Source organism: Linepithema humile, chromosome 5, assembly GCF_040581485.1.
Source record: "Linepithema humile isolate Giens D197 chromosome 5, Lhum_UNIL_v1.0, whole genome shotgun sequence".
In the NCBI taxonomy this organism is placed as follows: Eukaryota; Metazoa; Arthropoda; class Insecta; order Hymenoptera; family Formicidae; genus Linepithema; species Linepithema humile.
In genome coordinates, this window is record NC_090132.1 from 16699274 (window position 1) to 16715167 (window position 15894).

General features: G+C 38.4%; 1 protein-coding gene across 3 annotated transcripts in view; it reads right to left on the reverse strand.

Moving 5' to 3' along the window:
- ec (echinus) overlaps positions 1–15894 on the reverse strand; it is a 66690-nt gene that overhangs the window by 28739 nt on the left and 22057 nt on the right. For all 3 annotated transcript variants that reach the window (XM_012362308.2, XM_067355885.1, XM_067355884.1), the window contains one exon: positions 15451–15691. In XM_012362308.2, the coding sequence (XP_012217731.2) occupies positions 15451–15691 (241 nt within the window). The remainder of the gene's footprint in view (positions 1–15450; positions 15692–15894) is intronic.

The following is a 15894-nucleotide window of genomic DNA, read 5'->3' on the forward strand; positions in this document are numbered from 1 at the left end:
CAATAATGATCAGATATTCCATTGTCCGATTGTTCGCATTCATTGTCCACCGGATTAATCGATTAAAAGTTTACTCATGGTTGATTTCGCGTAACGGAAAATCGATATTAAGTATTGCTGCAAAGTTACAACAATATTTACAAACTCAAATACCACGGCATCAAGCTTTACTCGCTTGTAAGACTTTCAACTGTTTTTCCCAAAGAAGATTTTTTATTAATTTAAATTGCCATATTTTGTTTAATTAAAAACGTATTTTTTTAAAGATAAAATTAAATAAAATAATGAAAAGATGAAAGATAAAAATACAAGATAAATTTATAAGTATAAGAGATAAAAATTCCATATGATAAAAGAAATAAGCAAATGACTGTTTCGTTAAATCACGAGAATATTTCTCACACTTGCAGAAAACATTATTGCACATCGTATTGCGAGCAAGAACTGCTAAAGAAACATCTCGGTAATTTCACCGGTATGACCTTTACCACTACCTCTGCTTTTCGTAAAAAATATCCAAGGACAAAGGGAGCGCGGGAAAGATTCTCATTGGTGCGCAGTTCCCGCGTTTACGAAGGGTGATTTCAACGCCGGTCCATCGTGGCGGGACGATGATCTGTTGGACGCCGCCATGCCGTGCATGATGCTGCATCCTACAGATGCAGCCCGCTTGCTTTCGAAAATTAGTATCTCCTACATTGCTAATATTGCAAGAATTCACTTTTCTACAAGCGACAAGCTCTTTCAAGTTGCGAGCTTCAACATGTTCACATTTTGCAATTATCGCAATCGTTAATATGTTATAGCAAATATTAATTAAGCGTTTTCTACATTTCTACAAATTATTCCATACTCTTTGAAAAATTCTCTGTTCCTAAATTTTACTTGGAGAAATCTTGAAGTCGTAATTGTCGTATCATTTGCATAAGATTCGAGACATCGCGTATATTCGAAGGAGCTCTCCTGGTTAGCACGGGTGAGCGGTTCTTTGTTCCTCCGTAGACGCGAGCCGAGGTCAAACGAAACGTAAGCGAGAGTGGTCCACGGTCGCAGCATCACAAACCAGTTTCCGTTAAAAAGATCTGCTCGGCGGCGCCACTATACGATGGCTGCAGCGTACCTTTCGCGGTACCGCGCGTTCTCCAGAGCGGGAGGATGTTGACCTCCCGACGCCATTTTGTATCGCAGGATACGTGATCGTAGTACTACTCACAGCTGGCAGCTCAATATTACTCATGCACGACGTACACGACCGTAGGAGCACGTGCGCGTCTCGATATCGAATCACGTACCAGAAGAGATTGTTTTTATTCAAATTATATATTGCAACAATGTAGTAATTCAATAAATGTATCGTCCTGCTAGACACTATAAATAAGTGACAAGTCCATTACTATTTCTTCTGCAATAAAAGCGATACAATTTTTTAAGCACAAATATAGAATTCATAAAATATTTATATATAGATATAGATATTATTAAAATATAAAAAATCAGAAAAAAATGATAACTTGCTGAAGTTATTTACAATGTAATAAATTCGTTTAATCTATATCGACGACAAAAATAAATTAATATAATTCAAATTTATTGTACTTTTTAACAATTGTCGAAAAAGAGAAAATTCAAGCAACGGCAGACAGAACAACTGTATGTAAATTACAATTGTTACGCATTATTTACACGCACTAGGTGCGGCCATACATACCTGTAGGTGCGTTCTATCGCTGGTATTCGCTAATCAGTATTGCATGACGTATAAATCACATTCTAGATCAATCGACAATAGTAAGTCTACGTGTTATCATCGATAAATCCAAAAAAAAAAAAAAAAAAATAATACCTACCCATCGAAAACATAATTATTCGTAAAAAACATGTTTATTTTACCGGTATTATAATTTACTATAGACATTTACATTTCATAATAACCCTATCTACTTTTTTATTTTATAAGTATTATATTTTATACAATAAAACGGATCGATTGACTGCTTTTGATGCGCGGATAATATGTAAGTCCTTATATCGACGGATAAATTCTCTCTCTCCTTTGGAGCGGACAACTACACTTACTAATACCTGAACTACACTTACTAATACCGAATATGCCTGCCGGCATTAGCTACAAAACCTTTAGATACGTACACCTGTCGACATGCCAGAAAGCATTTACATCACAGCTATCCAGCCGAGTGCCAGATAGCTCCATCAAGGCAATCCGATTTCTCTATTCAGGCCCATTTTACATATTTAGCGTAAAAAAAAAAACATCTATTCAAAAGTGTGAGCAAAAAAATTAATAGACGTACTTTAATATGCTGTAGGATATTAACTGAGTGTATAAGAAAGTTTAATCACTCTGAAAATAAACATTTTAAATGGATTTATATTTTTCGTAAATGTGAAAACTACTGAAGTTTAAAAAATAATTCTTTTTAAACTCTAATATGAATCATTTATGAACACCTTAAGATCTTCTATCTGAATAATTTTGCGATGTAGCGAATACGTCTCTCTATTCGTCGCGATAATTTTCTACAGATCATTACCCTGAGAATCTATGAACCCGGCGGGGTGTGTTTCTCACGGTATATCGCATTTGAACGGAAGTTCCAATTCGCGATAAAAATGAACCGTGCAAATCGATATTTCACTATAATAGATATCCGATTCAATATCCTACATCTTATTACACGTGAAAAATACGAGAATTATTCAGAATTTAAAATTACGATATAAAAAACTCAATAAATGAGCTAATACTATAATAAATTATTCATCACTTACAAAATGAAATTATTACAATAATATGTTATTTATTAATTTTATATTTTTGATTAATAACAGCCCAAAAATAATGCGCTGTAATAACGCACGATGGTATGAAATCATATTTATTCAACAAGTTTGTAATTATGGAAGCATCCAGTTCAAACAGTTATTTCTGAACATAACGTTGTGAGATCAATATATAGTCATTCGTATCGAATATATTTTCATGATCGAGTTGGATCTGTCACAAATCAAAATCCTGAATTCTAACGCGTACGCACTGACATCGCTTTGAGTACGCAACTCGTTTACATATTCATACATTGCTACCTCTTACATATTCATATGGTCGTACGATTCTCCGACCGATGAATCGCGAAAAAGATTCATTCGTAAATGTTAAAGAGTGCTGAAGATTCTATCTTAGAGCTGGATTTTTATTTCCTCGACTCTACCTCTTAATTTTATTTCTTGAGATTTTTATGGAGATTTTGAATAATAAATCCCAAGGCAGAGCAAATATTATTTTTCTTTGCTTTATTTAAAGAACACTATTTATGGCACGAATCTCTTTCTTTGTAAGGGAAAAAAAAAGATTTACGCGGATTATGTAAATGACACAATACCGTTAATTATTCCGAGAACATTAAAGAGATTTCAATACTAGAAATTCAGAATGTAGTCTAAAAGTTCAACGAATCGAGCGATTCAATCGTACAAAAGAGCAAATTGGGCAAATTGGACGAATTTCACGAGGGAAAGAAAGGAAGGAAACAATGGGCATCGGCGCGAAACCATTTTTTTATCTGATGCAAGCACTTGCACTGACACGGGAAAATTATCCTGACCTCTACGGCCATGTGAACCTACGAAGCAGAAGCTGTTCCGGTGGCGGCTTCCGTTTTAACCTGACCTCCACTCTCCCGCCCCTTTCCCCTTTGGACTTAGTCCCCCATTCAACCGCCATCTTTCCTATCTCGTGGGCATTTTACTATACCACTGCCTACCACGTGGTCACGGTGGCTGAACCACGTGGGACCTAGCGTTTCAAGTGTACTTTAATAATATTGGGGTCCCCGGTGCGTACTCCGATTGGCCCTCACGCTAGACGGTATAAAGTGTGATATAGAGTGCCGGGGAATCATTATACTCCCCACCCTAACTACCACGTGCGTACTTTTATTTCTCTTTCGCTTGGTGCAATATACTCCCCTTCGCATCGTTTAATTGTACAGCTTGATTATGAAAAACAGGTGTGCGTATTATATAAATGTCATAACGCCGCTTATCATGCTAAAAATATTTTTAAAAATATATTCTTAAAATATACTTAAAATATTTATATTTTTAATGCAGTTTTTAAAAGTTCAATATAGCGAATCGAATTCTTGATGCCTTAAATAATTGTCACTTTTTTTTAATTAATGGCACATAATTTATCGATTGTGAAATATATTGTAAAATATGAGAATTTATTAAAAAGTGGCAAGTAATTATTAAATTATATAAGACTTAGCCCCCGTGTTTGTAAACTGATGAATATGCATTCTACTTTCCCATTGAATTATTTACTGTAAAACGACTGTACTTAAGTGCTCTTTTCCTTGTTTTCCACTTTGCCGCCTCTTCTTTGAGAGTTAGATCTTATATTTACGATCTCGCTTTCGCATTTCCCTCAGTTATCTCGTCGTGCAAGGAAATCTCCCTTCTACCCTCAATTAAACCGAGATTATCTCGTTTACAAGCCATTATCCATCTTTTCTTTAATCAAAGAACATAAACTTTCCGTGAACAGATAAATATCGCCTAAGTTTGGGAAAGCTTTTTGTTCTTTTCTTTTATTATATTTTTTTGTGGCTTCTCACGACGCTACATGTTCCAACACTATCGATTATGATCGAAAGTAATTAAAACACGCAAAAAATCAGAGGTCATTGTATTATTGCAGTGAGTCACTGCTCAATCGAAGGAAGCAATTCTCAAGAATCGAGTTAAAGACTCCAGACTTCTGCGAGACGGCGACTCCCACGTAAAGCAACTACCGTGTCCACAATACTACCTTCTTATTCTTGAAGTTGATTAATTGATAGCAATATATCTTTCGTAAACAGCAACAAAACGTATCTCTAAAGCATGTAATTTAAATTTTTGGTGGAGTCTTCATTCGCATTCATCTGTCATTAAAAAAAATTCAACACTCACGTGTGAAGGAATTATTCAAATAGTTTGAATGAAAGAGCGCTTTTATCCGAACAACATAAACTTTACATTAATGCATTGAGCTACTGTAGCTAACTGCTACGCATTATGATTACTATATTGCTTTGTTGTACGACAATTAGAGCCAGGCGTCTTGATTTCTGTCGCCGATAGTAGCGCGGGTGCATAAAAATGATAATCTAACGCAACCTTGTTAGCGACGATATTATCGCGGCGCATTATCGCATTACATTACCTTACCAAATCGTCAGTAATCGCGGCGAAGCGTCGGCGTGTTGCGTCGACTCGTGAGAGCAACAAAATTACAATGATGATTACCTGTCCGCCGTTAATTCAGACACTAACGATTCTCAGCATGAGGATTCCCACGAGAATGTCTCGTATGAGCGCGTGTTTACCCGCCCACGTACCGCGCTCCTCCGAGCAAGCTAAGAACTCAGAAACTCGCCCCTTGTATTTGCTGCCGCTGGCTACTTCCGTTTTTTCTTTTCGCTTTGCACGTTTCCCTCATACGAAAGAGTTAACGCTCCAAAATATGATACAGAGTTTTCATTTTCAACAGAGTGTCTGTAAAGCCGAGAATGCATCTCGGCGATAGTGGAATCTCAGATTTAACTATCAACTTGAATAATCAAATAGCGTTAGTAATCTGCATTTATTAAATGCAGATTATGTTTCATGTCCTGATCTTTTAAGTCGTCATTGTTTCCATATTACTCAAATTTAAGACCTGCGTACTTTGTAGAACGGCGGAATTAACTAAGCACTCCGGCGCAAAGAACCCGAGAAAACCTGAACATTTAGCTTAACCGCAACGAAGTCGGGAGGCACTTTGCGCGCATTAACTGCATACTTTACGATTTTACGAGCGGCGTCTTCCGCGGGGTTTCTTCGAAAACGGATTCTCCCTTTCGTATCCAGCCGCAAATTACGCGCGCGAGATGGTCGGCACGAGCTTAAGATAAGAAAAGCTTTCCAAATCATTGTCATTAGTCCACTTCGCGTTCCATGGTAGGAAAACATCGAAGAGACATCGGTAATTTTCTGCGGCATTCTTAGCGTTCTCCAAAGGCGTTGAAGCTATGTATCTTTCTTTCCTATTCATGTTCATCGCAGCCACCGAGCGCTGTCTCAGAGAATTATTATTATTGAATGAATGCCATTATTTTTCTTGACATAAATGATTTCCTTGATTATCATCTTTAAAACACTTTTAAGAATATTTAATGAGCAAGTGTCAAAGAACAACGGTGTTGAATAAATGCGTATGGTTCTTTGCTAACATGAAAGTTTAAAAACTATTATAACTATTTTATCAATGATACACTTAGAAATAATAAGCAAAACCCGCTATAGACAATTTATAATTCGCGACAGAATTCAACAACTAAAAATCTATCTATAATTTTACGTAATGGAAAACATTTGAACAATTGTAATATACATGCAAAACAAATATGTACATTTTGTACATGTATTCAAATTTCCTAAATACTTTCACATTATAAATACATGAAATTATAAATAGAATTCACAATTTATAATTCACGACAGAATTCAACAACTAAAAATCTATCTATAATTTTACGTAATGGAAAACATTTGAACAATTGTAATATACATGCAAAACAAATATGTACATTTTGTACATGTATTCAAATTTCCTAAATACTTTCACATTATAAATACATGAAATTATAAATAGAATTCTATCCTCAATTTCGTTGCACATTATAAATCCAAAGGGAGAATAATAAAATAATCCGATTATTATAAGCATGTAACTCTCACAAAAACTCATTACCTAGTATTAGTATGTTATTCTCATTAACGGAATTAAACACACAGGACAATTCCAACGGTATGATAATTGATCATGATTCCATCACGAGTATAAATAAAGAATCGTAATGCATCGCGGATGGAAAACTCAGGAGATACGATCGCGCGTGGAGCGCAAGAAAATTCCAGTCAACGAGAAAATTGCTTAATCGCTCGGCCGGCGAAAAAAATGGCGATAATAAATGAATGATCAATGGAAAATAGAAAAGAAATATCTTCAATTTGCGTGCCTCGCCATCAATGCCATAGAACGCAGGAATGCATCGAATGGCCGCGCGGCTAGAAGAACCGCAAGAACGGATAACCGGGCACCTATCAGCGGCAGTTAACCGCCGGTTGCACTCCCTGCTCTTTTCTTTCTCCCCTTTTTTTTTTTCACCTCGCCTACTGCAGCGCTACTACACTGTAATGCGCGACCGCGCCCACAATGCTCCCGTTTAGCGCTAAAATTCCGCGTAAGCGTGCGGCGGTTTGCTCCTAGAAAAGCGATAATAGTTCTTTGTAAGCAAATTTTTTTTCTCCACCGCAAAAATCACCGTTTGTTTGCAGTGCGTTGACTCCGTAAAGCGCACTTCCGATCTGTCTGCGATATCGGAAGGCAGTCCGCGGAACTCTCTAAAGATATAGATATCAGAACGTGAGTCACGTCGCGCTTTGTCGCAATTTTTTTCTAGACAGGATCACGGCGATCGGGGATCGAGACGACGTGGGAGGTGGTGATGTCATTTGATAGCGTCAGAAGCAACGACGCGTTACGCTGGAGTTAACTTCTCGAGATCGTGGATTATATAAATCGCGAGCACATTAAACGGCAATCTTTCAAATGCCTGTTATGTACCGGTGTGTGTCACGGTCTCGACATTTTCCGCCACGTCATTTGTTGTGTGAACGAGCTTGTGTTCCCGATAGCGTTCAGGCAGGGAACTGGGTCGCGCGAAATAAATATGTCGCAACACTCGCGACTTTCGACATCTCCCACCGTCTGAGAGAGAAGTTTTAGTATATCGTTTGTGTCACGAGAACCGTGACTCAAACTCGCGTTAAAAATTTAAAGCGCTATTAGTCGCTCGAAATGTTGAGCGTGTACGATTTCCAAGAGCGCGATTACCACTTTGAGCCAACTCCATATCAAAGATATGCTTAAACTGTCAGCATTTCTAATCTAGAGATCATTCCTGGTTAGCGTAAACTGTCACAGCAGGCTTATCACTGGTGTCACGTGATACTGATGTACGCGCGAACGCTGTGACTTTTATGCGGACGGGATTCGGTTCCCAGGACATGAGATGAGCGAAACGGTTCTGGTCCACTAAAACCTAGACTGTATTACGGATGCACTAGCGAGCGAGCGTTTTTGAAGTCCGTCGAGGCGTCGAAGGCGATCAGATTTCACAGGCTGATCCGCGTTAAAGAAATCGCTCGAGTAAAAAGATTGGGACTTAGATACGTCCTGCCGTAAGATAGCTCAAATTAACACAGTAGGCCATGCATAAGTTATGACCTTATAAAATGCATGAATCATTCTAATCGAAAAATCTCCAAATGTTATGCATATATTATACTACCCAAGGATCTAATTTAAAAATGTAACAGTAAAAATGGTAATCATAAATAAAAATTGATGGAGAGAGAAAAAGAGAAAATTGAAAAGAAACAATAATTATAATATTTTTATAAACTCATTTATACTTTTTGCTTTCAGACGCATTTTTTCCGCGATTTCAATGCGCGGAAAGCGCAATTCGTAAACTTAAAAAATCAACAATTAGTTTATTCATTCCTCCCGCAACTCTAAGTAGCAATTTCCATACGTTATCTGAGCAACATTGCGATATGTCACGGAGTGCGCGTTTTACGAGCGAAAAGAAAAGTCGTGCGTACGTTGCGCGCGTAGGTGGCCGCGGACGTACGTACGCGCGCACCTTTCCACATGTGTGAGACAACACACGCATGCACGTGCGAACTCACGATCGAACGCACGCGTTTCTCAGTCTCGCATCGCAGACTTTTCCCACATGTGGCTCTTAGACGCGGCTCCCTTTTCTGCTCTCCTTCCAGAGTGACGCTTCTCGCTTCGTCTTAACTCCTACCATTGCCCTTCCTTACACGTCTTCCCGCTCTTCCATCTTTCCTTCGTGTTATTCCTTTTCGTCTTCTTCAAATGAGCAACCGTTGCGCAACCACGGCTTGCCATGTACTCCGTAATTTTGTGTGGGCTCATTCGCGCAATCTATAATCGGAAGCTATTTATGAGACCTGTATCGATAACACGATCTCAAGAATAAAGTTGTTAATAACAGTAAAGGAAATTTATGAAGAGCTAACGTCGTTAAAATTACGACGACTCTGTGTCGTTGCCCCGATATCAATTTTCATTACCGGACACGTTTCACGAAATGATCAATAAAAGATTAATTAAATGCTTTATAGACAATATCAGCTTAATCTAAGAAGATATACCGTTATTTCGATATATCAGTTTCACATGCTACAAATTTCACATAAATGCATAATGCTTTCAAAGAGTCGAATCAATGATCAAATTAAACTAAATTAACTTTGTCTATTTTTGCTAGATAAAAATATAAAAATTGTTTTAATGGCCAATTTGATAATTTCGCACAACAAACAAATATCAATTTTGACTTTTGCTATCATAGCAGCAAACTGCATAATAGTAGGCATCGAATAACCATAAAATATACTGGAAAATCGGGTATTAGATGAGTCTGCAGCGACACCGACTACGGCGAGGTAAAAAGTTAATAAGCCGTGGCGAGGCGGATGAAGTTCGAAGGATGCGCGAAGTAACGACACGGTCGCCTGATCACGAAATCAAAGCGGCGGACGAGCAGTCGCCGCACTTTGCTTTCGTTCGTAAAGGAAAGCGAAAGAAGCGGTTTGCCTTCTGCGGATGAGCTTCCGGTTCCTTCCTATATCGAGCAGATATCACCTGGCGATGAGTCAGAGACTTCCCAGACACCTGCCGTCAGAATCGCGTAGCAGGTTCCATCCGCCATTAGCCACGTGTGTGTTCACCCTCGAGGGCGTCGTCGTGGCGCACTACTCGTGTGCCCTCGATACAAATGCGCCGTCGCATCCTCCTCCATTGTCGTCAAGAAACGAGTCCCGGATTCATGGGCCAGCGACTTGTGACATCACGGGTGCCCTTCGGGGCACTCCTGTGTCTTCGTTGCGACGCTTTACTTTGTAAATACAATCGCGTATTTTTTTTCTTTCTCGCGAGAAGAGCCAAAACGAAATTTCGCCGAATCCATATTACTCGAATTCGTGTCGCTCAAAGAAACGCCGACACAGTTGATTTAGATAAGATAAGTAAATAATTGAGGCTCGCTAAATTCCAGCTAATCGTTCTCTCCGAAATTGTCTTAAATTGACACCTCGAAACAACATCGCGGAACAGCTGTGTCTTGACGCGGGCAGCACGCGTCGGTATTCTTCGTTCTTCCAATCGCAAAGCTAAATCCCGAGGGAAGATTGGGTCAGGTGTACGTCGATCACGTGCCGGCAGCTGGAAGATACACCTTTTTTCATCTCGGCTAACTGCGCGGTTTTTGCTTCGAAGAAACGTGCCCTCCTCAGATGGAGGCCGATCATCGCGCTATTCGGAGCATGTCACGAAACGTGATCCTTCGAGATTATGTGAGAGGACAAGTGGAAAACTTTTTTTAGGAGAGCTAAACATATGATAATTCACAGCGTTACGTGGCTCAACGGTTACACCAGCGCGTAGGTTTCGACGCTTCCTTTTTCGACGGCGTTCAGACAGGAAGTTTCATACTCGGAAAGACGGTCCTTAAGAGTCCAAATCACACAAGTGAGTCACATAATTACCAGCGTTCCCTCCGCGCGCCCAGAGTTCTTTATATGGGAATCTAAGATAACGCAAGCGCTATAACGAGCGTACACGCAAATTTAAGTATCGTAACAAGTTATAATGGTAACGGATCTGTTTAGAATGGAGAAACCGGATCAACGGATACGGAAATCGCGCAAAACAGAGTAGCTGTGAAATGGTCGACGATACCAGGACGACAAGAGAGAAGGTCGAAGAGAAAAGTGCATTGTGCGTTGCTACTATGGGAACGATTGTAGTGCGAGCGTAAAGTACGCTAAGTGCGCGCGTTCGGCAGACAACGCGAGCCGCTTTCCACCCTTTTACGACGCCGTGTTGAACCCAATAGAATGAGAAACTCATCCGACCCGACGAGTTAATTAGCGAAATGAAGCTCGTGCGGGCGCAAGTGGAGCGGCCCTTCGTTTTCGAATAAGTGCGGTGGAAGCGAAACTATCGAAAAACAACGCCTGTACTCAACGATGCCGGCTTCTTTTTTACGATTACTCGTCACTGACGATGAGAGAACAAATTATGTCTCTTCACGAGAGAAACTTTGAATTGCACCGCGAGAGAAACCTTGAACCTCCACTTCAGGTTGACGTGGGTACAGAAAACACGAACGCGAGGGCGATGACACAGGATCTTTCCGTGTAAAGCAAGGCCAAAAATGCAAATGCTCCATTGTTAGGCGTTTCTTAATATTACCGTGTCTAATTCCAATAATGGAAATCAGTTTACGGCGCTTGTACAATCTAAATTAATTGCGACTGCAAAAAAATTACACCAGCAAAGGTGCAAAAATGTTTGCGAATCGACAATAGAAAATACACTCAAAAAAATGATCTTGCAATAATAGCTAAAATTTTCTAGGTGTAAAAAATTAACTAAAACAGATAAATGATTAGCAACTGTTGTGATATTGCATATGTAATTACTTAATCAGTTTAGATGACAGAAACAGAATATATATCTGTATTGTTTGTGAACTTTAAAAAGAAAGTTTCTCTAAAGCGCCTATCTATATAAGATCAATCACGTGTTAGATCATGCAATGAATAACATTTAGCAATGGTACCTAAATTTTTCAGAAGCTATTGCTAGAACATTACTGCTATAAATTCTATATGTGACAAACAATGTTTTCACAGATACGAAAAATAGCGATACATTCTTGTTGCGATATTTAGAAATCTAACTACATCAGCGAAATATTTTTTTGAGTGTATATTTTATATTTATGGCAGATGGCATTAATCAAGTCATGCAGAGCCGAGTAACCCCATGCGCAAATAGCTTAATTGCTTCCGGAAGCGCGGATCGACAGGTTGTTGCCTTCTATGACAGGTGTTACAAAAGTAATAATACGTTATGCATGCTATTACTACAGCACGCGTATATATGGTCAATATTCACTAACAATGAATCATTCATGTCACATTTGTATCATATTGTATATTCATGTGTAGCTATTGTGAATTTTTTTAATATTCAATTCATATGAAACCGATATGCGTTTAATAAGTCTCACAAATTTCTTCGCAAATAAATGCTAACAAGTGAATCAGTATGTAAAAAACATTAACCAGTGACAAAGTAACGTTGCTTGGACATTGCAGCACCGTTACGTACGGTAATCTAGAAAAACAGCTAGAGAAAAACTACTCTTCTGCCACTTCTTTTCCTATGTTCGTAATGGAAAAACGACGGACGTTGTTTGTCAGCTTGACAGTAAAAAGAAGTACTTTCTCACAATTTTCCCAAACACGCCAACTATCATGATTTTGCTCACTTGCGATTTTAACCTTACGAATTTAAGTCAAAATTAATCAAACTTATATTCGCAGATTTTTATTTACCTGTAAGAATACCTGCGCGAAACATTTCCAATGACAGAAATAAAAATAGCATAAAGCAAGACGGTTCAGTAATTTGCACGAAATGAAATATCGGTAAGAAGCGGGAACACAAATCAACGTCTCGCGAGGAATATACGATCTTATTGTAGCACCCCAACCTTGAACTTGGAAGTAATACCTGGGAGGTGCTTCGAACCTATTCTGAAAGCTCCTGGAATACGCCGTACTTGTAAACCGTGATTTACTCCTGGTGATCGTCAATGCTTTATGCGCGTTCCGCGTCGAACGAGCGGATCGTGATCGTTCAACGATGAAATGCTTCCCCACTTGGTGATTACGAAATCTTCGAGAGGTCGAAGATTGCACGAGCGTGCATCGCAAAACAACAAACATCTTCGATACGTGAAAACGACCCAAGAAATTGTTATTGATAAAAAAAATATAGTGTTGATAAAAATATAAAGTCAAAAATCTGTCTGAAATAAAACAAAGTAAAAATTTGACTTTGTGTTAAAATTGTGAAAATTATTATACAACTATAATTAAATTCGATCGAATAAGTAGCGCGTAAAATGCAGTATTGAATTAACAAATGCGTTGTAGCGACGATATGAATTTACTTATCTAAATTCTAACACAGTTAACGATTAACAGCGCTCTTCGAGTCGCTTGTTTAACATGCTCGGCGTACAACACACGTCGAGTTATACGTAGTACACGTTCGTGACGTTATCGATGCACGTTTCGTGCTATCACGGCGCTATTTCTGCTGGTGACTAAAGGATGGGAACACAGAGATACATGCGCATTTTTATCGCGAGCTTTTAAAGCGTTACTCGCTCCAGCTCGCAGTCCGTGAACGATAACAGGCATTTAACAATTATCAGACACTTTGATAAAATCGAAAACACTCGGTAGGCTGTTATGCAGTTAGTATCGCGAGAGCCCGGCAAAGCAAGTTTCATGTCGTCGCTCCGTCCGTAAACTCGCGCCGACCAATGAAAATGCTGCACAGTACGCCGGAACCACACGATCCCAGCTTCCATTAATCTGTTTCGGAACTTTACAAGCCGATTAAATGATCTATCAGAATCGAGCAGAGGAAAATTGCGACCCGGAAACGCAATTAGTTTTTTATGACACACCGCGCTCGATATCTGTGTAATTACTGTCTGTTTATCGATTGCGTAATTGTTAAAATTAGCGATACTTCTTTGCGCACCGTATACAATCGCAAAATTAAGAATCGATGCAAATTCTCTCCCGATCGTAAACGTCTGTCGTGAAACTATTACTACGGTCACGAAGAGAATCGACGGCGCCGCGTCGTTTATTTTCTATTCGTAACACGAGACAAAGCAGTCAGTTACCACACCCTGGCTGCGTGCGCGGTTTGCGTTTAAAACACTTGTATCACGTGTCACGTAAAAGCGCAGCATTGGTACGCGTGCCTCATGTGAACAAGTAGAATTCGCTAACTTACAGAATATTATTTTTTTTAGATTAGCATTTGCATTTTTCAAAGTAAAATTAATATTTCTGCAAAATAAATCATCTCATCAAATAAACATTAATTTACCCTTTGAATTAAATCTATATTATCATTATAATAAATACAATAATATGCAAATTAAATTTGCATATCACGGATAAATGTAGAAGAATAAAGAAGTATATTATCTGTTGTATTATCTGAATTCTTATGGCGATATATAAGCGTTTAATCTTCGAAAGCAATTGCCTCCTCAAATTTGCTCACAAGCAATAAATCACATTTAACACGTCACTCCTGATGCACGGCTTCTTAATGCGTAATACGAACAAATGTGACCTCTTCCTCTCGACTTTAAAGCCGATGGTCGATGTCCTTAACTGAGGAAGTAGCGTGACTACATTGCGAAATTCGTCATTAAAAAGCAAGAAGTTTTCGTTTGGCGGCCGAAAGCACTAATATTCACGAGAGAGTTAAAAGCAGTCTGACAATCTCCAGTTGAAAAAAAAGACCGCGTGCTCTGTCACTTACCGGTCATGAATATTTACGCACGCCTCAAAGGTCTCTCGAGACAGCAAGTTTAAAAATTCGGCGATGGATCGTATTCGTAAATCGCAGACGAGACTCGTAAAATTATTCGAAAAAGTAGCGTGCGAGAATACGGTAACTTTTAAAAGTCAAAGATCACAGCTCGCACAGTTTTATTAATTGTGAATATATAATGACCTTGTTTTAAAACTTGAGAGTAACTGTTTCGGTTGTTTCTTTACTCAGATATTATCATAAATGAGTTTTTTATTTGCCTATAGCTAGTAATTTAATTAACACCTCATAAATTCCTACTTGATTATATAAATTATTTGCAATTTCGATTCGATTTGGTTTCTTTACGTGTAGCATTACACGTGCTTTTTCTCTCGCGCCTACTCGCGCCAAAAGACTAAACGGCGCACTCGAACGACGGGTTGCATATGCTCAAGGCGTCTGCTCACCTTGCGAAAAGTTTTCTGTAAGATTGCATTCCCCCAATAGGCTATGCATAAAATACAATTCTACTAATATTTTTTTCAATATAATCCATACTTGTGAAATTTTAGCTCTTAACAAAGTATGTGATTTTTAAATTTTGCCTCTTGTATCTCTTATTTACACAAAAGTTAATGAATAATTGTCAATTTTAATGCAATAATCTTTTTCATCTATTTTCTGTTTCCTATATCTTAGATAACGAATGAGAGTAATTAACATTATGTGTCCGCAAAAACCATTTTTTAAAAACATGAAACAAGTAAAATCTTTCCTATCATTACCTACATCTAGTTTTCCACATCATCAATTAATATTTGACGATTAACATTTAGCATGATTCAATATTTAAACGAAAATATTCAATTGCAATTTCTTACCTGCACGGCGCTGTTGAGGAAACAATTGTTCTGTCCAGGCCCATTGAGAAGACCTTTCGTGCTGGTAAAGCTGCTGTTGTGCTCTCGATGTGGTGATTTTTGACATCCTTGCACCTGTCCTTCTGTTTGATGGCACTGTGTAGATTGCAGATAACCGCCAAAATCCACCGTGTCCTGGGATGCAGCTTGCTGCTGCAACCCCATTGTGGAAGTCATATTCAATGGATCAAAATAGTGACATCTGAAAAATTCACGATAAATATATTTCTTAGTAACAATATTCCTATTTCTCGTGGAATAAACTGTATAATTTGCAATCAAGAAATTCCTACAAATTTTTTTATAAATATATAAGTAAACGTTTAAAATATTTTCTTATTAATAATAAGTAATTGTCAAAATGTTTCGATCATTGCAAAATAACATTCAACATTGTATACAATT